The following is a 26,451-nucleotide window of genomic DNA, read 5'->3' on the forward strand; positions in this document are numbered from 1 at the left end:
ATGGGGTTGAGAGGGTGATTGTACGGTTTTGTTAAATTTTAAGTCTTTGCAGGGAAAGTGTAATAAAATTAAGAATAAAAAATGCATCACCAAATGTGTATTTCATACTGCGACAGAATCCAACATTGCGTATCATTACTATCGGTTTGGTATGTTAAATACAACATAATTGATGAATATTTTGACTTCTGCTTTCTGGCTTAAACTATCAAAGTGGCTTATTTTCCCAAAAAATAACTACAGTAGAGCATCGAAGTGGCTCGGAACCGAACGGATGCTGGTTAATGGGTGAAATTCCAATGATAGTACGAGAAGTGTCAATTTCATATAAAAATTGTAAAATTCACTGATTTTGTCAACAAAACATTAATACCAATCGATTTATCACTAGTAGATTAATTCTCATTAATCATAAACTGTAGGATTAATAATTATTATTTAACAAAACTTAAATTTAGAATATTACTAGACACAAAACATTTGCAAAAACATTTTTTTGAGATATGACACTTGATATGTGACAATCGTTTCAAATGTTTTCATTTCAATCCTAGCTGTCAAATCCATGCGCACGGTAAAGCAGCCGCCGGTTAATCCGTCCCTGGATATTCGATGTTCTACGGAATATAACTTATTTTCTTTTTTGCCCCAACTATCGTGGTCAATCCAGGCGTGCTGTGCCGACTACTAATTGGCTCATTAATGCCGCCATGTTAAGGCAAGCATCTGAAAACGGTAACACGAGCGTCTGTCAAATAATCTTTCACACCACCTAGAAAATATTCAAAAGATATTGCCTATCAGTTTAAACATTTAAATTTTATTTTTAATAAACTTTTAATTTTTCTCCTTAATTACTAAAATAATAAATAGTATAAACTTTAATTAATATGTATCAAATGGGGTTTTGTTACAGGTACTGATCGAACTTACTTTTCCGATTTGACAAAGAGTTACGTCTCTAGACATTTTGCAATCGGTGAGCATAAAATGTTTTTAAAATAGTTTATTAACCCCTAGAAATTACATCAAATATTCGCTGCGATTTAGAATCAAGAATATAAAAAGTAAACATTTAACTTACCACAATTTACAAATATTTTCAGGGCTTTTTACAACAAAATTAATCAAATGATTAAGGATTTCCTCATCAAAATGCCCTTACCATGAATTATTTTTATATTTTATAAATTAAGGATTATTTTTTGTAGACAAATTACCAATTCCATTTTTTCATTGTACTTACCCACTAGCCAAACAAACACCTTACCTTCTCGATGGACGTACCCAGCCCTAGCAATAGCTAAAAATAAACCCTTAAATTTAATCTTCTTTCACTTTCACACTATTTTTAAAAAACGCCGCACCATCGTTACGATTTTCATAGTAATCTTTAATGCCGAGCGTTTCATTTTTACTTTAAATTTCGCAAGTTTACATACACAATATCTGCAATACGATTGCAACCCTATAGAGCTGCTGCAACGGTTCATCAGCAACACATTCTTGCACAAACAGTACTATTTAGTGTTTGTGGGCGTAATATTCATCAAAATATTATACAATTTATTGCAAGAGTTACCTTTTTTCTAAAGCAGAAAAACGAATTTTATACACTACTAAGAAGGAGAGAATAAAACAACGCGAACGAAGGTGGAAATGCGAACGGAACAGGAGAAAACAAACGAACGGTTTGATTGTTTTTCATTTTATTTTCACTTCTGGAGATGTGGATGTGATTGAATCTTTTTGTTTCGTTTGCAAGTTTGAAACTAGCCCCAGCTTTCCGCTCTAGCTTCAGTCACAGCTTTAATACGTTGGTTTTCCCCCTGTTGTGTTTTGTTGTGTTTGAAGCTTTCAATCTTTGCGCCGCTTTTTTTTCTTCCTTTCTATATCTATTGTTCACACTATGTTGGTTTGGATTTTTCTTCTTTTGCCCAGACAGTTTGAGACACTTTCAGGTTTTAGTTCCAATTGTTTTTTTATCTTTTCTCTTCTCTTCCGTTGTTTTGTTTCCTTAATTTTGGGTGACAAAACACACACACTTTTATTTTATTTGCCGCACTGGTTCGATTCTTTCTACTACATTTTTGCCCCACCCAATGAGATTCAAGGTTTTTGTTTCACATTTGTAATATTCTTTCACTTTATTTTTCCATTTTCTCTCCTGCTGCTCTCCGCTCACACCACTGTACCATTGCGGCTCTCTCTCTCGCTCACTCTCTTCCCATCTCTATCACTACCTTAAATGTACGCCATCAAGTTTTAGTTGTGTGTTTTTAAAATGTTTCCGTTTTTTGTTCGCTTCTTCAATTAAATACTTTCATTGTTTTGTCCGTCCACGGTGCAGCTACTCGTTGTGCCGGACCTCCCTTGCCCCTCTTTTTTTCACCCCTCTTTGCTTAATCATCATACGTAGTGGTCTATTCTTCGCATCGAATTAATGTTAGTCCATATTTGTTTTATTTATAGTAGTAATAGCTTTTAATGTATGTATAGGGTGGCCACCCCTACCAATCTAAAGGAGGGGGTGGGCATGCGGTTTTAAATCTGCTATGTACACAATTCGCTTACTAAATGAACCAAAAAAAAACTAATAAAAAACACACACAGCAAAGGGAAAGAAAGACAACATAGTCGAGAGAATGGGCAAACAGACAGACAGACAGTAGCAGCAACATTTGTCGGATCGTGGTTTGTGTGCGTGTTCGTGTGCGCTGATGTTTGGTGCGGTGGGGAGCGGTGCAAAATAAAAGCTTATCCCTCGTTTTGGCGGGTTTTGGCGGGGACGCTAGGGTGGGGAGGATTGCTGGCTTCTTTTGTGCGCTGCTGCTGCCAAACGTAATCGTAAAAGGTTTGCAAAATGCCGACTAAATGCACTGCACAGAACACATTTACAACTTGCTGGTATTTTCTGGGAATCGAGTTGAACTTCTATTCCAGCCGCAACGTCCCTTAAGGCTCCCAAGTGCGTCGTCGGAGTTGTTTACACCACGCAAATACTAAAGTTGGATCGTAATGTGAGTTGAAATGGTTGCTAGTTGACAATATGCCATCATGATACGGTTATGACCGGTGTTTGCGCAAGCTTTCTGATGTTAGATTGCATGTCTTAGAACGCAATCTGGGGCAATTTTCTTCTTTTGTGAGCTTTTTAGGATGAAAAAGGGTACTGCAGCTTGGAATGTGTTTTCAAAATAATTTCCATTTTTTTTATTTTGTATTTGACTTTGTAACTTCCGAACGTTAATTTGAACTGTGTTGATTAAAATCAATTCAACCACGAAAAGCTTACCTAAAAGCTTTGCTTTACTGTACGTGCAAAATTTAAAATAATTACGAAACAAAAAGCTCCATTGAATATGTGTGTGTGTGTGTGTGTGTGTGTGTGCTCATCTTTCCTTCTCTCTCGCTCTCTTCCTCTCCCCAGTCCAACCAATTCCCCCGAACCCCCGTACATGCTAAAGGATACGCGGCCGTTTTTTTGTTATGTTACGCTTAAGAAATATTGCACAGAACCTATTCCGTTGTACGATTTCGCAGATGACGATTCGATCCGGCTATGCCTTGGGGGGTGGAATACCTGAAAGCCCCAAAGCGTCTCCGGATCATTTAACACACTCTCTCACACACACTCGCACACACACACACACACACACACCCACTGGGTCTATAAAACGCATCTGCCGCTCAAACCGCCGTGAAACGGCACCAAGCACACTAATTAAAAGTAACACAAACACATGGGTCTATGTGGGTTGGGTTGTATGTGTGTGTGTGTGTGTGTGTTTCAAACGGAACAACAAACCGCAAAATGTACAGATCCATCACATTGCCCGATGCGAAATCGGGGCTGCATCCGAATCCAAGTATTACTACACGAAAAAGAACAAATTATAATAGAACATCTGCAGCCCGCGCTATGTCCGTTCCATACTAACGTCCAATAAAATGAACAAGATCACGTGCCAGGTTTAAAATTAGAAAGTTTTCCCTCCCGTTTTTTTTTTGTTTTCTTAAATTGGGAACGAGACTTACTTCCACTATCCACTATGCCGAGGACTTTTAATTCGCTCTAATGGTGTGTGTGTTTTCATGTGCTATTTGCCTTTTTTCTGCGTTTTTGCTCTGCTTTGCTGCTTCGAATCATTGTTCTAAGGGTACCTACTCTCTCGCTCGCTCGCTCTCTCGGCAGTAGAGGGTCGCTTCCCGCTTTTACAGCCGATCTTATCTTAGGAGAGTGTCTAATGTCTTACCGTCTTAAGCACTAGGGATGGTTAAAATTATAATTTACATTCTCGTTATGTTAAACCGCTGGCCACACTCTGCAGAAAGGGAGAAAGAAAGCGAAAAGAAAAGAGAAATTTTTGAGTATTTTGAGTAAGATCTGTTATACAGAAAAATGAAGCCAAAACAGTCCTTTGGCATAAAATATGCATTAACTTTCTATCCATAATTGTTAAAACAGCAAAAAAAAATACTCACGTTAACAGCGACGGGTTCGTTTCCGGCTGATACCAGTACTGAGGTACGTAGCCACCCATCTGCGGTGCGTGGGTCGGTTGCGGAGGTGCATGATTCGTTTGCGGTGCCATCTGCGGTGGTTTGTGGTCGGCCCAGTGCGGCGGCGGTTTCTGCTCCCAGGGTGCTTGCGAGGGCGGACTAAGACCTGGAATGCGGCCAGTAGTGAGCGAATAGCGCTATTAGTCTTCAGGGTACTGGTGGAAAAGATGGTGGTTGGGGTAGGTGGAAGAGGATGGTAGGGGAAGGGAAGAAGTGGAGCGGGAAAGGATACACGCTGCTTGGCTACTTACCAGGTGAGAGCTCCGAGACGGGGGTGCTCGACGGCGTTGGACTGTGTCCGGGAGGTAGGAAATGCGAAGGCGAACCACTGCTCGATCCTCCACCGGGTGCTGTGGAAGGAAATTGTGAGAAAAGGAAAGGTAAAAATGTATTCATTTCCGATCTATATGTTTTATTTTATGTTATTGTATGACGCTGTAAAAGAAAATGGCCTTAAGAATCTTACCTTGATGCATGTTTTGATGCTGCGACGGACTGTGGCCTCCCTGGTTCGGTCCACCCAATGGAAGTCCTCCTCCAACGCCCGGTGCCTGGGCCGCTTTCATCATCTTCTTGTACTTGGATCGTCGATTTTGAAACCAGATCTTAACCTGCGGAAGAAAACAAACAGAAACAGAACGAATATGTTTATTAATTATTTGTTGAAAATAAGTGTAAATAATATAAATTTTGAATATATGAAAATGAATATGAATTATTCTTGGATTAAAATTAAAAAATTAAAATTAGAAACAGACAATACGATGCTTATTGCTGCTGCTGCTGCTGCTAAAATTTTGAGCACAACTGTTGAAGAGACTAATGTTGCGTACGATCTGTCGCACCATTATGTTGCGCAAGCGAACATGCACGACATGCAACATGCGCAAAGGAGAAGAAATACCGTAAAACGTTAGTGTAGAGTGAAAGCGTTCGATTAAATGAAAGGGACAAACAAACAAGGACCCAAAAAATGACAGAAAACCAATATAAAATTACTAAATGTTGATTTTATTTCAGGTTTTTTAACATGGTTATCTTTGAGTCTATCCATTGCTTCCTGCACGGTTTGATGAATTTTTTACTGCACTTTATTGCATGTAAATGACGTTATTTTGTTCTAGATTGTGCTTCATAAAACTCATTCGCTCGATGTTTCATTTGAGCCCCGAAATAATTTATGACTCACCAATAAATTAACTTGAGCGTAATTTTTGAAACGTTGCACCTTTTAATGCAACCCTTGAATGCGTTTATTTGCCATGAAAAATAAATAACAAATTTTAGAATCTCATTTCTCCTGTTCAACTTTCCTTTATCACACGAACGCTTCACATCATAAATTCAGATGCGGTTCTATCGATACTCCCATGCTGTCCGATTTGCATGTCACCCCGATCTGATGTATTGCTGTTTTTGCTATACAGCAAAAAAAAACGAGGATGGCGCAATATCATGTCCGTATTGCTTCATTAGAATCATTCCCCGCCAACCCTGCACGGCTGGCCACTCTGCCTCTCCTCTGCAACAGTGACGTACATCATATCCAATGCCATTCCCTTTCCCCACCACACCAATGCAGCTCCGTTTTTCATCACAATTTTTGCAAAACAAATTCCCTTTCCCTGGCGCACCTTTAACGAGCTCTTTTGCCATCAGGATGGACACACACACACACACATTCTATGAGCTAGCTGCTACCGGGGTTTTTGATAATATCGTCCCATACACGGGCGGCAAAGGAACAACAACGAAACGCATGGAAGAGAGTGCGCAGCAAAACTACAACTACAACAAAACCGAAAGCTTATCGGACGAACCGGACCCGTCCTACATCGGCCCCGATAGCTCATTTGAAACGGGGAGCAAAACGGAGCAATGGGATGTGTGCGGGAAGAGTGGGTGAATAAATTTTCCATTTTAATTGAAATATTATTTAAATGAGCCACGGACACGGTACAGCCGGTAGGCGATAGCGTTTGGTGCACCAGCCCTCCCTACCGCCCTTCCCTTGTCCCAGCTTGGGACAAAATTATGTCAAGTGGAGGATGGAAAACAGCGCTAGATGGCTTTTAGAATGATACGGAGACTGACATGGTGGACAGGGCGACACTGGAGCAACACGGACACATTGCAATTGATCAGTTAGGTTCAATCAGTTCCACCGTTGCACTAAAGGGGTCCACGGAGAGACCAGACATGAAGTGCAAAAAGTCCTATCGAATTGGGACGAATTGGGCTTTATGTATTTTTCGGGATTATATTGGACAGGTTAGTATTATACTCTATAGATGCACCGCAATCATCACGACACACTGTCTAGGGGCTTGTGTGTATGTTTTACCGAACGACAACATCATCCCAAACGTTTCTCCCCCCCCCCCCCCCCCCCCCCCTGAAGGCGTACACAGATCGTCGTAAATCACGGCTGATTAGAGCTGATTAGTGCACGCCACCAACATGATATCCAAACGCGCGCAGTAAGAGAGTAGGACGCAACGGACAGGCCAGCAGTTCGTCGCCCGACCATTCTCCCATGGGAGTTTATTTAAATCAATTGACCACCACTTCACCATCCATCGCTCCAACATCTCGACGGCCCGAGTCGCCGGGAGAAGGTTCTCCGGTTCGTTCGATGATGTTTGGCTTGTTTCGCTTAAATCAAAGACACGATCGTCAGGGAGCGTTTAGGTCCGCGCGTTCAGCCCGGTGTTCGAAGAGCGACCCAGCCCCCCGGATCTTGCGCTTTGCGAAGCTGAAACGTCCAGCACAAACGGAGGCTGGCGATGGAGAAAGGAAACAAACGCGCCAACGCACGCTCCGACACAGCTGACACAGTTTTCCGAAACTGCGATGCTACGGTTGCGTTTTGACACAACTTGGATGCGGGCACACACTTTGCGCGCGTACACACACACACACCGTGAGCTGGAACATAAATAAAAATTAAAACTGATAAACAGCGATTAATGAAATGTTTCCGCCCTCGGCGCAGCATGATGCGGATGATGATGCGCCATGTGGCCGCGGCGTCACTCGGTGACTGGGATTTGATGCGCATCCACACGGACAACACAAACAGCGAGAGAGAGAGAGAGAGAGAGAGAGAAAGAGAGTGACCGACGTGATGTCTCGGAAGTGCCCGGATGAGTGAGCATTGGTACGGCGAGTGCATTGGTTTGGGGACTTTTGGAGTAGGTTTAATTGAGTTTACTCATAACAGAACGTTATAGACGACGAACTATGGTTTTAAGTCCAAGTACTAAATGTGTGTTTTGGAAGAATGAAGACCCGTTCAATTGTATCAGGTTTGGGGATCTTGGCAAAGTCTTCAACGCTCCAGAATACCTTGCTGGGATATTCCACAAGCCTTCACAGTCATCGTGTCACACTGCTACATTCTAGCCATCATGCCAGGCTTTTCCTTTGCCTAACGATTGCTTAACCCATAGCCGCAAGCCTGCCGGTGGAGCAAACTGTCCGTCAAGGATCCACGAAAATCTGAAACCACCGTCACGCCACCCAACACAACCACGAACAACCATCGCGACCTGTCCTTGAGGGCATTCGGCTTGTCCCCTGCCACAAACGCCACGCCGTCCTCCCGCGCATCAACTTCCTGCCACTAATTTATCATTTCGAAAGCGGCGCACAGCACATACCTAAAAGGTTGGTTGGTTGGAGCGTTGAGTTCGTGAGTCCGTGAGCGCACGTTACATGAGAACGAGAGCTGTGGCGGCCGGCGCTTGAAGCCGAGTTTCACTTCCTCCGAAGGTATACGTTACGGGAGGGGGAGTTACGAGGCGTTGAGGCACCGTCACTGCAAGATTACAATCAACAGTGACATACACGGGACGGGCACGGACAGGCGCACGCGAACGTCACCGTCGCCGTCTTTGTGGCGCTATTTGAAGAGGACATCTCACCCCACCCCACACATACCGAAGCTAGAACGGCACGGACCACTAAGAACTGGATTCCGTTGGTGGTACAACGAGCACACACAGAAAACTGTCAAAGGTCCAATGCGACCTGGTGCTGCTTTCAAACCTTCAACATCAATCATGGTTTCCCTCCCGTGTGGGACGGGGTTGAGCTACCGAGTTTTCCCGCTATCTGCACATGCGCACATATTCCTGCCCTGGAAATGGGTGTTTCCCATCGCTTGGCCAAGGGTTTGCAGCATTACTTGTTAAACCCCTTGCTTGTAATGATAAGACGCGCTTGGTGACTCGGTGTGGAGGAAGGGAAGAACTTTTATCATGTGAACCACAGTTCCCGATTCCCTCTTCCACCATGGCAACATAGTTGTTGCAGTTAAAAGGGGGGAATCAGCAACTGTATGTATGTATGTGTGCCGACGGGAAACAACATGTTGATCAATGTTTTACTGACGTTTTATGCTGATGCCCGTTTTGTTTCATTCATGCCAAGTGACTCGTCCACAAAAACCGCTCCCCCTCAACGTGGATTCGGAATCAGGAACGGGACCCCGGGAAATAGGGATGAACGGGTTTTATTTTCCTTAGGTACGGCCTCCAGCGCAGCGAAAATGAAGCAAAAAATCACCAAAGTCTGGACATTGTGAATCGTAGTTGCCCAACGTTCATGGGACCTCTCCCTCTTGTACAGAAGGTACAGGAGGTAACATCAAGCAACAGCAACAAAAAAGAGCTACAGCTTGACCAGACAAGCCAAACCGTGTACCATGTTTTTCTTCCCAGCCCCACCCAACATATCGACATGGACGCTTGCTACAACGTGTCTGAAGCTCCAGCAGTACTCTGGATAACTTCTCCGGAGTTGGCTTCTGTTTCGGGCCTGGGGCATCTTCTCGGAACCATCGCAAGGACAGCCTCCAATACTGCGGATCCGAATGGTTGGAGCTCGAACAGACCGATTCTCCAGGAGAAGAAGCGCTTTGTGGTCCATTTTGCCTGTGGCATCCATGTTTTTTTCCCTCCTCTACCTCTGTATCTCTACAGGATTTTTAAGACTACATCCGACCAGTTCGAGTTTGATCCGTCGGCTCAAGATAGGGGAGTGCTCGATACCTCCAGAAACGGAGCTCCAATCGGGATGCAAAAGAAACGGAACCCCTTTTAGCCTGAGGACACACTGTACGATCGCTGCTCGACCCCTTTTCAAACTCCGTATATTGTCCGTGTGTTGTCCGACACGAAGCGAGTGTGTGTGTGTGTGTGAAGAGCGTAAAGAGTAAATTTTGAATAATTGATGGGGTGCCATTACCACCTTATTTTATTTTTATTACCCACCAAACAGCTTGGGGGAGGCAAATGGCAACAACAGCAAAAAATGGCAAAACAAAAACACAACCACGACAATCCGAATTACTCCGAGAGAGCAGCAGCAGCACTAGCAGCAGTTCCTGGAGTGAGTGGTTTTATAGCCTTCACCTCCTTTGCAAGCGGTACTCTGATTCCATCGCACCCCGTTCCAGTCTCGTTTGGGACCCCTAATCTCGCCAGATCGATCGATTAAGAGGGCTCATGGCTTACGGGTGATCGTTAATGAGAGGGTGTACTTAGCCATAGCGGCAGCGCATTACCCGGTAGTCGGATGCCCTATCTATTTGCGTTCGGCGGTGTGTAAATGAAACGTTTTAGTTTGTAATGCATACTGGCGCTGTTTTGCTACTGGAGAGGGGAAACGATAATTAATTCCAAGGCGTAAGAACAGCGCGTTATGATTTGCAGAGCAAAGTGTAAGGCAGGAGGAAAAGACCCTCATATAAACAACAGCAGGTAGTTGAAAGCAACACTAAGTAAACTTTGATGGTAATGCAACCGTGGTACCGAGATATCGATTAATTACTTTTATTCATTGCAAAACAACTGCCCAGTCTGATGGGGTTGATTGAAACTTTGAACAATATATGATAAAGATAACGACTTTGTTAATGATGTGCAGTGGTTTCATTCGCGGTTTGAGCGTCCCGAGACTTTAGAGGGATTTCATCTCTTCAAACAAAAAAGGTCCTCTACATATAAACAAGCCGATCGTTTGCTACTTGAAGTTAACGGGAAAAAATCCAACCATCGTTTGAAGGAGTTCCCGCGTCTTGGGACACTTGGGCGGTGACTTGGCCACCGGAACGCACACGCACACACGACGCGCACCCAACTCCAGCCAACCTTGGAGCTCGGAGTCATCCGGTCGGAGATTCGACGCATCGTTTTTCGCTCTCTTTCTCCCTGTCTGCCTTACTCTTGCCTGTCCGTTTTTGCCGGTACTGTGGGGACAAATCTGACATACTACTACCCCTTGTCACCCGGGCCACAGCATACCCATCGAGCTTCCCACGAGCGCAAGCCCATCCAACCGATAGGCAAGAAGATATAAATTATAAATTGAAGTTTACATATCGGTGTGCGGTGTAGCGTGGCGAAGGCGAAAGGCGAACCCACGGGGACGGCAAGGTACGTACCTTGGAGCGGTGTAGCTCACCGAACCATGACCGCCGTACGCTTCCAAAGGCTTGGCTTCGGGCAATGAAGATCGTTTCGATCCCCGAGTGTATGTGTACGCTCACAGTTTTGATGAGCAAAAGTTTTATAAGGTGCTGACGGGAGGAACGATGTGACATGCGGTGGATGTGCGCAACGGATGTTGTTGTTGGGCGATGCTAATGTTCTTGTGCATCAAAGGAACGATGGTTCAGCGCTGGAAGACAGGAAGTGCTGGGTGTAACCTAGCGTACCGTGTGCACTGAAGAGTTCCAGTGACATTGTTCTTGCTGCTCTGGAGGGCATTAGGAGGGAGTGTGGAAAACATCACACCAAGGTCGACTGATCGTGTCGTTGATTGTTTTTGAGACATGGGTGTTCTGTTTTTTTTCACTCAAAAGACAAAGAAAATATCGCACAGTCACTTGCAGCACACATCAAACTTATCCTTATTGACGTCGGATAGCTAGCCACAATCGAATAAAAACATTATGCAATTTAAAACCAATAAAACTGACCAATAATCATAAATCAAACTTCCAGTCATCGATTGGCAAAGATCCACCGAGCAAGAACAACACTATCAAGGCAGCTTCTTCGTTCTCTATTCGTTTCTCTGCGAAACCTAAAGATCGATCGCACTGTATCGATCTGTCCAACGGCACAATCAAACGTACAAGCACGCCCGGAATGTACGCTACCACCGGCCTGCAAAGCCGTAGGAACCCCATTCCCCGACGCATCGATCGGTGATCGCGACACACCGTGCGCATCGTATCGCATCGGTTTCGATAAAAGAGCCGCGATAAACCGCGCGAGCCCCATAATTGGCAAGCCAGCTCCCTTTTGCCTCTCGATTGAAGCGATCTCGCACCGTGGAAACGCGGAGAGAAGCGGGTGCGTGTGTGAGCATCGAGTCGCCAAGGTTGGCAAATGCCGCGCCACGGAAGTTGCCACCGTTTCGAGACACGCACCACGCAAGACCAAAATCGTGAACAAGAGAAAGAGCGAAAGAGAGCAAGAAGCAAATACAACAAAAAAACAAGCTTAGATTTATGTCTCGATTGTTTTCCCGTCCTCCCAGACCCTGATCATTGGGTCATTGGAAACATTGGCCCCTTTGCAAGCTCGATCAAGCGGCACAAGTGACAGTTGCTCTCCCTTGCTTCTCCAATATGCCAATTCGACTCGGCGGAGTCGGTGAAAAATGGGAGAACACGTGGAAACGGAAAGATAAATAAAATGTATCAATTCGCATGATAAATTTTTGCACTATTGATTGTGCGGTTTCGTCCACCCTGGATGCTCTCATGCTTTCACCGCACCGTCCCTCAACCCATTTTTACCCTCGAACAAGGAACACATTTCGCAGAACCGGGACCGAGGAGTCCCATTCCCTGGAGAGCTCAACGTCGTTCGGTCGGATGCGAACAACAGCGACAACAAAATACAACACACACACGCACACTGCTACGCGAATCCGATCCGTGTTTGCCCGAAGGACGGAACCAGCCAAGTGACAGGACTTTAGACACCGGTCGTGTGACAGTCTAATAAAAATATCACACCAACCGGTTCGCTTTGTTGTTGACCGGGCCGAGCCGCAAAGCATCCCTATTAGGATTCGAAGCCCTCCGCGTGAAGGATCCCCATTTGCGAGATGTGGAAAGTGTCGATCGAAATTGATCGCTTGTCAAAACAGTTGCTCAATCATATCGAGCGTCCCACGGCCGGAGGAATGATCGATGACAGGGGCAGTATGTTGCGTGTCATTCACTGCTGGATTTAAGATCTCCGTTTTGGACGATTTAATCTTGAGGAGGAAGTGTAGTTTGTGTGCGTTTTGATGCTATTTATATGCGATATTACGGGGCTCCGCGCAGTGTGTCGCTTTGGTGCAAATGGTAAGCGTGTTGTCTTGTGACGAGAAGCGTGAGCTGATCGAGACCCGATTTTCATAAGTCAAAGGAAATCTTTTTCACTCTTCAAACCTGTCTCACACAAACTACCGAATTGATCTACATAAACGTGCAGTGTGCAGCGATTGCAGTACCTATTCCTGCTCTTATTACTGCACCAGTTACTGCACAAACGTGTCCATAACCGCACCACGCACACACTCTGCTGACCATCTGTCGCTCGCGCTGGGGGCCCCCAGAGGAGTTATTGCAGTTCGTGTGATCTCTCTTCTCTCTCTCCCCCACCGCACTTGGGTCTGGTTGGTGAATGACATACGCGTCATGTTCGACGTCCCCGGTTCCGCGATGCATTCGTCACTCGATGATGCTGTGTTGCATCAAATGCACCGACACAGTTCCTACTCGCAACAACCTCAGGCCTCCCCGTTTTCCGACTCATTTCCTCCAGCTTCAACCCCGTTCATCACACATCCGCGATCTTCATCATTCAGCGCGCGCTTGGACCGGGCGACAGCTTTTTTATCTGTTGTTTGTGGACGATGTGAAAGATAAGGTTGTAAAGAGGAAAAAAAATCCTCCACAAACACACACACAGAAATACACATAGGCACATAGACTGCATGTGCATCCACGGTGCATCGTGCATCGGCACAGTGTGTATTAAAAAAATGGACTGATGCGCAGGCAGTGCGGAATACAAATGAGGGGCGGTTTGGTACCCAAACAGACAGACACACACACAGACGCAAGCCAACGTAAGCTTTTTGGATGTGCAAGATCGCGCCAACCCTTCTCTCCGCGACTGTGCCTGTGAATGCTTCGCGAGATTGTTTTTTTTTTCGGTACGAGTTTTTTATTGCGCTTCGAAAGGGAAAAACCTCCAGCGCTTGAGCGGGGCGGCAAATGTGACGTCCGACACTGTCGGGCTGTTGCATTCGATTAGCACTCAGCTAACCTTTAACATGGCTGTCTTACAAGTTGGAAGAGCAAAAAAAACTACGACCCCAACACCCACCTTAGCACATTGAGTTGTTCGCTGTTGCTCGGGCTCAAGCTTCCGTCAGGTTTTGAAATGTAGGCTGCAGCAATCGAAGCACCGGTCTAAGCAGGCAAACCCGGCCGGATGTCCCCGACAGGCAAACCTAAGACACACTGCTGCACTTGTGCACCAGCGTCTATCAATTGCCCAGTGACAGTTCAATCTTCTTTTCTTTGAATTACCCCTTTCCCCTTTTTTGTTTGAAAAAAGCCCATTCGGAAAAGGCTATCGAAGCGTGTCACTGCTCCAAACGCTTTGCCCAGTGCCCTTAGGGTTATAGGAATTATTAAACACGAATAAAATCAACGATTTGCCTTTCGAAGTGAGTGACCGTGTGCAGTTGCTCAGTGAAAACGATCGGTTTACGGAGCATCCGGCAAACTCAGACGACAAATGCACAAATCCTAACGTTTGAAGTCACCTGAAAACTCGTCGTTTGCGGTGTGTCATCGGTTGAACCGGCAGCGACATGCAACGGTGAAGACGAAGACGCACCACACACAGTTACGCTAGATCTGTCATGCGGAAAATATGCATTCATTATATGCAATTCGATCACCGGGAGCAGCAGCAGCTTGGTGCGGCAGCGTCCTGAGGGTTGGAGGTGTACGTAACACACCCTCAAAATGGGGCAGCAAAACTCCCCGCTCCCCCGGGTGGAGCAGGGCTGCTCGGGCAAGAAGAAAGAATCTTCTTACACGCAGGGAGTGCAGCTTGCGGTAGAAGTATCTACACAAAAACACATCCATATCTTGACAAGCAGTTACCCCCATTTGCACAACGGCAACTCAAACGGTCAGTTTTTCACGAAGTCTTTCTTGAGAATCGGAGAAGTTTTTTTTGTGGTTTTGCTTGGAATAACAACAGCAGCAGCAGTAAAGCAGCAAAAAACCTCAATTTCAATTATTTAATTATAAATAATAAATTGTAACGATGTGGGAATGATGGGCAATTCTGCGGTGTGGCTTCTTCAGGACCCTTTGTGTAATGCATTCCTCTAGCGTATGGGCGATCAAGTACTACAGAATCGATCAGGCGCTCACAAAAACATCCCGAACATCAGCCCGAGCAAATGGCTTGTAAAAGAAGCCAGCGCATTTTATTGTTCATTTTAATTACCCCCAATTCTTCTCTCGACCGGTAGCTTCTCCACACTGACACACACATACACCATCACTTCTCTAGATTCGGTCAACTCGGCACGGCCCGTTCGGAATGTACAACAGCTGCTGTCGGAATGCACTGTTACAATTTATTTAACCCTTGCAACACATTTCCCGTGCTCATTATCTTGGCCCAGTGAAGATAGTTTTTCGCAATCCTCTTCCGAAACGGGTTTTGTGTTATCAGGATTGTGCAACATCTTCATCAACAACGGTGCTGCTGTTGTTCGGTGTCTCCTGTTCTTGAAGAGGACTGGAACTTTTTATTAAAACTGATCAGCAAAAAAGTGGACGATGTTTTTATAAGACAATATTTTTGCATCTTCTCCGGCTCGTTACAAACACGTGGTTCGATTGCACGGTGTACGCCTTGAAATGTGCGAGCCTTTGGTTAGTGTGCCTTATCGATGTGCTGTGCAGTACCGAGCGCTAATGCGCGTTTGTGCTGCCTTTTTTCCACCTTGTGTGTGTATTTTTTTTTTTTTTTTTTTGCCTCCACCCGTTCCTAGAAACCTTGATCGTAACTATCGAATCGTGTACGTGCGGCTTACCGTGCCTACATATTAGCGACATGTTTTGCGCAACCCCAAGCCCATCTCTCACGCCGCCGAGATCACCAACCCCGCTCGCCGTCCCCTCCCCTTCTGTCAAGCTTCGTCCAAGAGAGTTATGAAAGAAATCAATCATTTGCCATCAACCGTCAAGCTTCAATCACGGCCCGCGCGTCACCTCGCTGTCGCCGTTGTCGACGCCGTGCCGCCGCCGCGCGAACGCTTTCAAGATCGCGGCCACCCCGGGACCGATTGCGCGCGATAGGCTCGCGCAAACACGCGCAAAGCACAATTTGCTCACCCGCGCTGTCGATTGGGGATTTGTGTGTGTGTGTGTGTGTTTTTTTTCTTACTACCGTCGTTAGCCTGGACCACCATGCACCTGCCGATCACGGCTGACGGGCGCTGGTGCACCGATGTGAGATCACAGTGTCTCACCGGGCACGAACTTCCGGTAGAGCGGTAGAGCGCACGGCTTCTCACCGAATCCAGCTAAAGATCACTTCATTTTCGCGTTGGCAAATGGCGCGATCGCAAACACAACCAGCACACACATAGCCTACTTATTAATTATTCATTCGATGCGTAACGGAACGCGTTCCGATCGGTTTCGAATACGCTTCAATCGATACACCTCAGCTCGCGCGGTGCCAGATCGCGACCTCGCGAGTGCAGCGCTGTGATCACGATCGTGCGATTTGCCGCGAGCAGATTTCATCATTTGCAGTTTCAGGTTTCTGGCAGCCGAAAGAGGTTGCTGTGGTGATCCCGCGCCGAGGTCTGAATTCCCCTGCAGCGGTAGGTTTGGCTGTAAACGATATTCACAGTAAATCACATCTCTCAATCATACTATAGACCGGTAGCTCTCCAACGAACTGTCTTGTAAAGAGATCTTGAACAAATAAACAAATATTAGCTGTCAACATACAACAATGACTGGAGGATCATTTGAAAACTTTATATCGAAGGAAATTTGCATCCAATATCCAATGAAACTGTACTCTTATTGGGAAGTATATCAGAATACAATATAAAATCCTATTTCTGGAATACGTCCTCTCAACGATCCGTAAGAATTGGTTCTTGGCATTGTGGAGTAAAGATTTTACATTAAGATCTTTAGAGATATTAAAAGCTTTTCAAAAGTACGGATTTTTTGAGGAGCTATTTTCAGCAACGACAAGAGCCCTAAGTAATTTTTCGATTTTCTTTTCAATATTGAGTAATCAAAAATCAAACTTTATAATGGTGTCCTATTTTCATTTATGGCTCCAATAATTATGTTGGAGTTGAAGTCAACAAATATTACAAGTGTATACATTGAACTAGTTTCCCTGAAAAAAGTATAATCCATTGATTGATTATTGATGATGCCTGTAGAAACTACAATCACTTTTTTTTACAAAAAACACAACCGCTTAAGTGTAAAAAAAAATCACCCACTAATTCTACCCAATCTTAGTCACCCCTGGAATGCGACGCTGCCATTCAAGCGTTAGACTGTGGCCCGAGGGTGGAGGGGGATTTTCTAGCCCTCCATCGGTACGATCGATCCAAGCGCGGGTGATGATAGCAATCATTGTTGCATACCGGGAAATGAAACAATCTCGTTTCCCACATCACGAACGCGCCGCGTCTCCCCCAGAACGACACAGAGAGCGAACAACAAAACGCAGTGTTTGTGCATGTGTATGATTGTGAGTGTTTCAGCATTGCAACCTGTATATAACCCTTAGGTTTGTTACTTTGTTGAAGTGCAATTCTGGGAACCCGGAGCGAGTGACGTCATCGGACATTAGACAAAGGACCGATTCGCCGCATTTTCAGGTGCGCGAAAGGTTAAGAGCAAGCTGGGAAGGACCTGTTACAGAGACAGGTGGCCGGGAGTGCGAGACAGCCGTACCAAGGCACACGACGCACGACGTTCCCGGGCGCCAATGGAATGCGTTTCTAAGTTGACATCTAATCAAAAGTCGAAAGAAACCAGTTCGCTACTAGCAGCGCTGATGTGTGTGTGTGTGCGTGCCGGTGCGCCCGGTGCGTAGTATCCGCGCGAGCGTTTCACCCTTCAACGCAACGCAGGCGGTGTAGGGCAAAAATTTCCTGCATCGATTAATATTGATGAGTGATTGAATGATAATTGTAGATTTTTTGCTGCCACCGTGGTGGCTGTTTCTCCACTACACACGAGCTACGGCGAGTGAGGTGGTCGTCAATTTCCATAGGCATGTTTTCCTAGGCCTTTGCGTTCACTTGACTTTGAAAGTGCGCGTCGGTGCCGTGCGCGCGTACGGACGGTGCTGAGTGTGCGCGTTTCTATGGGAGTTTTCCATCGGGCCCGGTTCGGTGTGCCACAACGAGCGCGCATGTGTGTGTGTGTGGCCTTGTAAGGCTGCACACCTCTTGTCACCTTCGTCTTTAGCGCGACCGGACAGGTGAGATACCGTAACCGCTGCCAGGCGTACACGGCAAGCACAAGATGAGCTGAAGGGCAGACCAAAGCGCGAACCGTCGGATACAATGCGAGCGGAAGCGTCTCATGTGTGTCAGCCACAGCCAACCAGCTAACTACAGCTAGCCCGGGGTCTAATGTTTTGGAAAGTTGATTTTCCTCCTACCCCGTCACACGCGAATTGCGTGCCGCAAGCGCCACACTACTTTAGAGTTGCCCGTGTACGCTACCGTGTTTTGCATTTAATGTGATGCTTGTTCAACAAGCACTGACTAGAGAAAATAACGAAACATATAGAAGTAGAAATAAGCGTTGCAGATCATCTACTCTCCATCCGATACGCAAAACATTTCATCTAATATTTGATTATCATTAAGATAAGATGGTTACAAATAGACTCAACAGGTCGGTAGATCGGCCTGCTTCCCAGTACATTAAGCATTCAATTACGCAAATGGCCAATGCAGAGGAACAGGTGCCGCCGCCGGCTCGCCTGTACCCATCGTTTTATGTTCAGTTATTTTTTTTCGCCATCTGTCGACGACTGTCTAACCCGATTATGGACCAAACGAGCGGCTGCGCCTGACGGATGTAATTGCTTTCACTTAGTGGTGCTAAGTAGCAGCAACGCCTCTACCGGCAACGAAGGGAAGCTCTACTGCTTCCCTCATCCCGAAACGCATATAAATTCTGCGCTTCAGCTTTTATGATCTCACTAATCATTCGTAGCACCTTTTTAGAGGGAGATAGGAAAAAATGCAATCATAAAAACTCACTCACAAACATCTGCGATCTGGCTGCTTAAACATTCCAAGTGATGCTTTCTTTAGCTGCCGTAGCAAATGTGCAGTGTGTGTGTGTGTGTTTGTGTTTTTTTTCATCCATTCATCTCACTCATTAGAATGATGATTGTCGCTGATAAGCATCTTAACGCCGGAAATTAATGAATGAATCTTCTGCAGCACACGCTGGCGCACCGAGCCAGCCACACACTTGCTGCTGCCAACGTTAACGATCGTGCGGTCGTCGGCTGGCGACATTACATTTCACCGCATCGCGAACACTTGTGTTGTCTTCTGTGCGACTTTTGCTAATAAAACTCGGGCATGGCTTGGAGGGCGGGACGGTTTGATGGGGGACCTAACGCCACCCGCGGGTCCTCCAGCAGATCTGAGATAATTTATAGCAATTAAGTTTTACGCGCTTAGGAAGAGCCTCGTTTCGTTGCGGCATGCTGGTGGCTGGTGGATTTTTCGTTTCGGGCCGCACAGGACACATTCACTTCGCCGTGATAGAGCACGTTCACAGAGAAAACGCGCGAGGAAATGATGCACGGGCGGAACACGGGCGAAGGTGAAGGTCACCATCGCAGGTACCTAACCGCCGCTCGCTGGTGAATAAGAAGCGCACAGAAAAAACACCCCTCAACAACACTGTGTGGCGGAACCTGGTCGTGCAGGGTCGTGCACTGTTCGACACCGTGCTAGATTGAGGAAGTGCACAACAATTGACGCGTGCTAGACTGATGTTGTGTTTTGTGAGTGTGTGTGTGTGTGCGCGGAATCACACAACAACCACCCCAGCCGACCTCCCCCTTATTTCAGCTGAGCATTCTCCTCCGCTTATCCACAACAAACGCTTAGTCGCGGATGCTGCCCCTTGTACACGTTTTATTGCTAACGCGCTTGTGCCGCGCAGTCGCTTGACCGCTCGGGGTCTAACACATTGCGAGAGAACGCTAGGAGTGATGTGTTGTTAGCTGACAAGCGAGTGTTTTGCTTTGTATATGGGGTTCTGTGTTGTAGTGTGTTTATTATGAAAGAAGCCAGAGGCGTAACACGCCGCACATAGAGAGGTCGCAGTAGCATCAAAGTGAAAAATCTCAATAGAACAATGGACCGCACAATAGTGCTAGTGAAGAGGCAACATAGAGAATGAATAATGGTCCGAATGAGAGTCACTTTTAGTCACATCTAAAGTCTAACACAAACACTCATATGTGGAATTATGTTTTACCAATATTTGGAAAATGATTGAGAAGACTCTTCAATGTCTCTGAATGAGATTTCCATGCAAGACCTGTCGTGTGACAATCCGGACGCTTCACACAGCACCACGAGACCTCACTCTTAGAGTCGCGTTAAACGCTCATAAAATCAATGTTCAATGTTTCTCATTTTTTGGTGTCTCGAATCGCTTAGTGTCACCCTTAAGTGTGAAGGTCTCTCGTACTTCATAAATTACTTAAAATCAATTTCAACTTTACAACTTCATTGCATATCTTATTGCTTAAACAAAAAAAAACACTCAAAATGTGTCATAAAATCGGTCCCTTTTGTGCGCATTATGCAACATCCAATGCCGTTCCGCCTCACCTTTGGCCTCCCTGCCAGCGTTACTCACGTAACTCAATTCGATAATGCGCCACTCGGTGCCGGTCTTTTGCCTGCATTCTGCTCGCTTGCGAAAACGCGCAAAAATGCTGCAAATGATGATGATGTTGTTGTTGCTGGCCACAGTGTAACCCATTCGATTCGATTCGGTGTTAGCGTCTCATCGGATCGCACACCGCATCAGTCGCACGGTGCATCAGCCACTGCGCCGCGGTGTGAAAATTGCAATAAAACCTCCCGGGCCGCGTGTGCTGCACTCACGAACTGCAAAACGGGACTTTGATGTAGTCCGAAATCGTTCGATCATCCACCGCGAAGCGCGAACATAAAAACCCAACCTTCGAAGGTACGCTTTCGTCAAAGCTGTGCTGCACATCTCTTCGTGCTTCGTGGGCATAAGGCAGGCGGATGCAATTGGGGAGTTTTTTTTTTTTAACCTCAAACTTCTGCCATGTGCAGTTGATTTTTTGTTTCTACAGTGCTTGAAAAAACGATTCGCGATCACTTATTGCCTAAAAGCGTGTTATACTCTTGAACAGCGAAAAAACAATTGAACCTCAACAAACAGGAGCAACAGTCAAAAAAAAGCTCACACGACGCATAGTTTCGATGGTCGGATGGTTTTATTGTCCTCTCCTGTTCCCATCCCCTATCTTGACGCTATGACGCTGCCCTGTTGCTCATCCCGTGCTGTTGCCATTCTTGCGCGTCCACCGAGTGGCTTCATTCGCATGGTGCCTGTGGTGCTTTTCAGCAGAAAAGGCCGCCGCCGCTGCTGTTCGGCTCTTTTGCCGATTTGCCGAAGAATGTCCTGCCGACATTCCACCGATACCATATAAAAGCATTCGCAATTGGACCCGGGGAAGGGCGAAAACAGAACGCTGCCGTACCCGCGGGGTGGATCTGTTTCCCAGGGGTCGGCAAGGCCAGGGAGAATCCAATCCATGCCGTGCGAGGCGCAACGCCGCAAGAATGAACGAGGTCCAAAACATTTCGTTCATCTCCCCGGTTGTCCCGACGATTGTTGCGCGAACCTGCATCCTTTGCATCAATGTCCTTTCCTTTTTTTTGCTCTCTTTCTTTCTCTCGCTCTCTCTCTCTCTCTCTCTCTTTCTCTCTCTCTCCATCTTGATTTGTTTTACTTGTTTCATATCCAGTGTAGGACAATTTCATTTTCCAATCGCTTCCTCGTTTCCATCGGTTCCTTTGGGTTTCGTCGTACGTTGATGCTGCAATGTCATCGTCGGCGCAGGAATGACGCGCAGCGAACGGTTCGCTGTTTCCCAGCATCCGGGGGAATTGTTTGCGTTTTGTGAATGGAATGTTTTCCTGCTACTGCAAAGAATGGAATGGCTTATGTCCTGCTCGCGAAAGCTGAGAGAACGAGTGGTTCTTCGCGCAGGTTCCTTTGGTCGGTCCAAAACGTATCCTGCCACACGGTGACCCACCGATTTCAGCGACATATTCCAACGTATGTGTATGTGAGTGTATGTGTGAGTGTGTGTGTTGTCGTGACAATTGTTGCAATCCATTGCACATATTATCAATCGACAATTATCGACCCGCGGCTCTGCAGCGTAAAGTGATACGGCAAGATGTTTACAAACCCATTACATCCTTCCCTTTCAGCCGCTAAGCACGAGGAACAGGGGCCTTTCCATGTTACATTTTACTGTGAAACAAATTACAGTTACTATTCCCACTCTTATCTTATCTATGACACGATTCAAACACTCCCGGGTGGGCATTTTTGTTTTATTGCCATTCAAAACACTCTGTGCGGCTAATGTAGGCCCGTGGCACGTGCTGCCGTGACAGTTATGAAAGCCTGTGTGTGTGTGTGTGTGTGGCGTGTCCTATAAAGTTTCCCTTCCCCCCGGCTCCACTACTGATCTCTCACTGGCACTGTCAATTCTTAATTGATGAACAAAAAATGTGTCTGGCCCTGAGGGAGGGGGGTGAGGACAATCTATTATTACTCCACGCACGCTCGGACTCAGACACTCATATTTTGGGGTGAATTATTGATTTCTGTCTAGTGGGGTGGACAAAACCGCGTCCTGCCATTGTGTATGTATTTGAATGGTGTGGCATCGTGCGTTCCATCACCGGTCGAGCAATTGTCATAACCAAAAAAAAAAAGTACACCCACTCGGACATGTTGCTGCAACTATTCTTTTGGAACTAATTTTCCCACCATTGCCTGTGAATTTGAGGGAAAATTTTAACGATATGAGAGGAAGGGTGTGTGGAAGGAAATGATAGGGCGACACATCGAATGCCCTTTCTTCTCGCTTCCTTGCACAACCGCGAGGACACATGGTTGAATCGGAAGGAGTGAGAGATACCGAAAAAAATGAAAACAAAAACGAATCAAAAGCCACATGTAGTACCGATATAATAAAAAAATACACAAAATACGAAACAATAGACACATGTGAAAGGGTGGTGATGTGGAAGAAAACTCATACAGAGAGAGAGAGAGAGAGAGACGTCCCTGAATGAACAACAAAAAACCAACCCTCCACGTACAGTGGAAACCTCTAACAAACGAGCATTGTTTAGTGCGGGCCACGTGAAAAGGTGCCCAAACGTTGACAACAATGTACGCTTATTCTTGTCAAAATCTGCCTGATGTAGCACAACATACACACATCATTTTGGGTGGGGAATACAAGGGGAAAACCCCGGAATGGAAAAACGCTGAAGATGATAAGAACAACAGCAGCGTACCGCGACGTACACGTGGGAATCGGATCGGTAAAGCGCAAAATAGAAAACATCCTCTCCCAACAAACCACAAAATGCTTCTTTGACCTTATGGAAAAGCTCCCCGAAAAAGCTACCAAAACAAAAACGCATCACCATCACCACCACCACCACCATTATTCAAAACTATCGAGCGAATAAAGATGATCGCTGTTTATGTTTGACAATTGCGCTTGCTGCTGTTTTCTTTTCCGTTGCCGCTGCTGCTAAACAGCGCACGGCCTGCGTCACACGTTAATTGCTAGCCATTTTTCTTCGTCGGATTCCATGTGCACCTGTGCTGGGCATGGGGTTGATGGGGTAGTTTTTTTTTACTCACTGTTCACAACTTGGTTCGCGCTCGCGAGATGAATTCGGTTGCGCTTCCTGTTGTTCAAACCGAAAAGCGCGCGCAGTCGTGCGATTGTCACGGGCGTAACGAGTGGAAGGGTGCGAGTGGCGAACATTAAAATGACATTTGTGATTTGGCGGCCGACAGGTGAGAGATTTTTTTTTTCATATTTTTATTATTGTTTTTTTTTGTTTTCGTCCCCCTAAACACACGCATGGCAAACGCCAAACAAATATGATTGTGTTTTTGGTGCGCTGCTGCACCGTAGGGTTGAAAATATGACAATTTGTGGCGCAGCCTTTCGTTCTGGGTCAGTTAAGAAGACGGTCAGTGTGCACTATTGTTGAAACGGTGACGTTTCTTTTTTTTTCTTCACTTTACAATGGACTCCCTTCCGGTTGTGTTATTGTTAGAATGTTTTTCTTTTTCGATTGGTTGACTTGCGTTTTTCCCGAAAGTCATGAGAGCGTGAGTTGCTTGAAAAAAACGAGTTGGAATGTAACAAGGTTCTACAAGCATGAGCATTCAACCTGCTTCAACTCTCAGGATGAAAAAATGATATGTCTTATTACATTTTGAAAAGATTGTTTGAAAACTTACATTGCATTTGAACGTAACGCATTTCAAAAGCCTTAGTTAAGTTATATTGAACAGAACATCATCTTCAAAAAAAAAACAAAAACCTTGAATACACCCCCAAAACAACGAAACATTAAGGCGCTAGATAACCGATCGCACCAAACGTCCAGGAAGGAAGGAGAACGCGCCCGAAAGGCAAACCCGAACGAGAACCGCCGACAACCGATGGGCGTCAACCTGGCGTTCGGGGATTTGGGATTGCCCCCTTCGCAAGACCTCCGCGCTCGTCTTTGAATTCGGCAACTTGGCTCCAAAGTTTTCAGTCTCTGTCTGGGGAAGGAACAGGACGAAACCCCGGACCAGAAGGCGGCATCTTGCACAGATTGTGTACGAACGCGGTGTATGTACGGCGATGTATTTTTCGTAGTGAATGAGGCCCTACGGGTGTGTACGGGTGTGTGTCTTAGCTTTTTGTTGTTGCTGTTGTTGTTTTGTGAGCCTTTTACGCTCTACAGAAGGTACGAAAGGTTCTGAAGGTTCCATAGCCCCCAAAACACAAGTACAAACAGCACCAGACATACAAATGTGTATGCATAAATTAGAATTTCATAAACAGAAACGCTTGCCAGACGAAAGCGAATAATCGAACGAAAAAAGCGAAAGGAAAGAGTACGAATCAACACACGCACGCAGACGTTAAGGGACGGATCTATCAAATCTGACATCGTCATAACAGACGCACAAAAGGGGGCAAGGCGCCAGACTGGCACTGAAGCTTCCCGCAACACCGTGAAGGGCTTGTGGAGGCGGGTTGCGGCGCAGCCTAGGGTAAGAAAAATGAATTAATTAATTTTGATTATAAGCGAAAAACTCAAACCGAGTACTACACCAACTTCTGGGGAGCTCCAATAATTCTGGAGCAGATCCAGAAGTTCCAGCAGATTGTCCGTGCGCCTGTCGTAGCGCCAGAAACGGATTTCGTTACTCTACCCCCAATACGGGAAGAGCTTCCAGTGATGCCCTTGTACGGGGTGGAGCCAACCAGGAATGTCAAACGTCAATTAGAGTGCCGCTACACTGCCTCTGCGCTACTGCAAACATGTAAAATTGTACCCCCACCTCCCCGTCGGTTTTAGCTTCAAAGCTACCGAAAACCCAGCGGAAACCTGAACCAATGCGGATTGTTTCACGTTGCCGCAAGACGTGCTGCCGCGCAAATTGTGAGTGGCCAGCGGTCCCCATCCTGACATTGCCATTGCCGGCTCGGCTGCCTTGTTAGTGTGATCGATCTAATTAAAGCATTCCCCGAGCTGAGCTGAAGTTCTCACCAGCGGTTGTGTGTGTGTGTTTGTTGTGGCCGTCGTCTTTGAGTCGCGAGAGTTTTTGGATTACAAAGTGTATTTCCAGTCAAAGATGATTGAGAAGTACTCTTGGGAGCGTAGAATGTCTAGCGCTCCGTAGCGATAGAGACATCACACCATATTCTAAGCCAATCGTGTAGTTTGCCTATTATGAAATCCTTCATTCCATTTCGCCCATACAGTCAGATAAGTGAACAGCCTTTGAAAGACTCTTGTTAAATGAAGACAGTTCCTCTTCTGCTGAAAAAGGTGTTCCTCCAGCAAGATCCGCTCCAAGAGCGTGACGCCCTGAATACGTTCAGCGTACATGGAGTTCAGCTCTCACGAAGCGATGCGAGTGATTATCGCTCTTTCGGCAGAGAAAAGCGAATAAGCAAAGCCATCCAAAAAAGGAGGAAGGAAAGTTGAAATGAAATTCACGAAATCTATCAACTCGCACAACGAGCTGACGAGAGGGCATCCTCGGTCTTCTTAGACCCCAATTCTCTCTCGGAGCCGTGTCATTTTTTTCGTGTTGTTTTTTTTTCGACATCTTCCACCCGATCCCCCTAGCGACCATTCCGTTCCACTCGAAGCCCAATGCCTGGCGCTTGCCTTTTAGCGCCGGAGCAATAAAATTAAATCAAATAAAATGTCAAATTTCTGACTCGGTTTCTCACCACGCCGATCCGTTCGGCACCAAAAGCGGCCAAAAGATCCAACGATCCCGGCCTGATTATAAGGAAGCCTATTCAACTGGCTCATTAGCAACCTGGTGGGGGGGAATGGAGAAGAGCGGAAGATCGCCCCCGAAACCGAACCGAACAAACAACGAGCCCAAAATACACAACACCGAGCGTTGAGTTCCACGGTTCGAAAAACAAA

General features: G+C 46.0%; 1 protein-coding gene across 1 annotated transcript in view; it reads right to left on the reverse strand.

Annotated features, from left to right (window-relative positions):
- Positions 1-1,888: 1,888 nt before the first annotated feature.
- Positions 1,889-26,451, reverse strand: part of LOC1270045 (homeotic protein distal-less) — a 52,726-nt gene continuing 28,163 nt past the window's right edge. The window contains exons 4-7 of the mRNA XM_061644259.1: positions 5,030-5,174; positions 4,815-4,913; positions 4,486-4,669; positions 1,889-4,325 (exon numbers count right to left, since the gene is read on the reverse strand). Of these exons, the coding sequence (XP_061500243.1) occupies positions 4,307-4,325; positions 4,486-4,669; positions 4,815-4,913; positions 5,030-5,174 (447 nt within the window). The 3' untranslated portion in view covers positions 1,889-4,306. The remainder of the gene's footprint in view (positions 4,326-4,485; positions 4,670-4,814; positions 4,914-5,029; positions 5,175-26,451) is intronic.

Source organism: Anopheles gambiae, chromosome 2, assembly GCF_943734735.2.
Source record: "Anopheles gambiae chromosome 2, idAnoGambNW_F1_1, whole genome shotgun sequence".
NCBI lineage: Eukaryota > Metazoa > Arthropoda > Insecta > Diptera > Culicidae > Anopheles > Anopheles gambiae.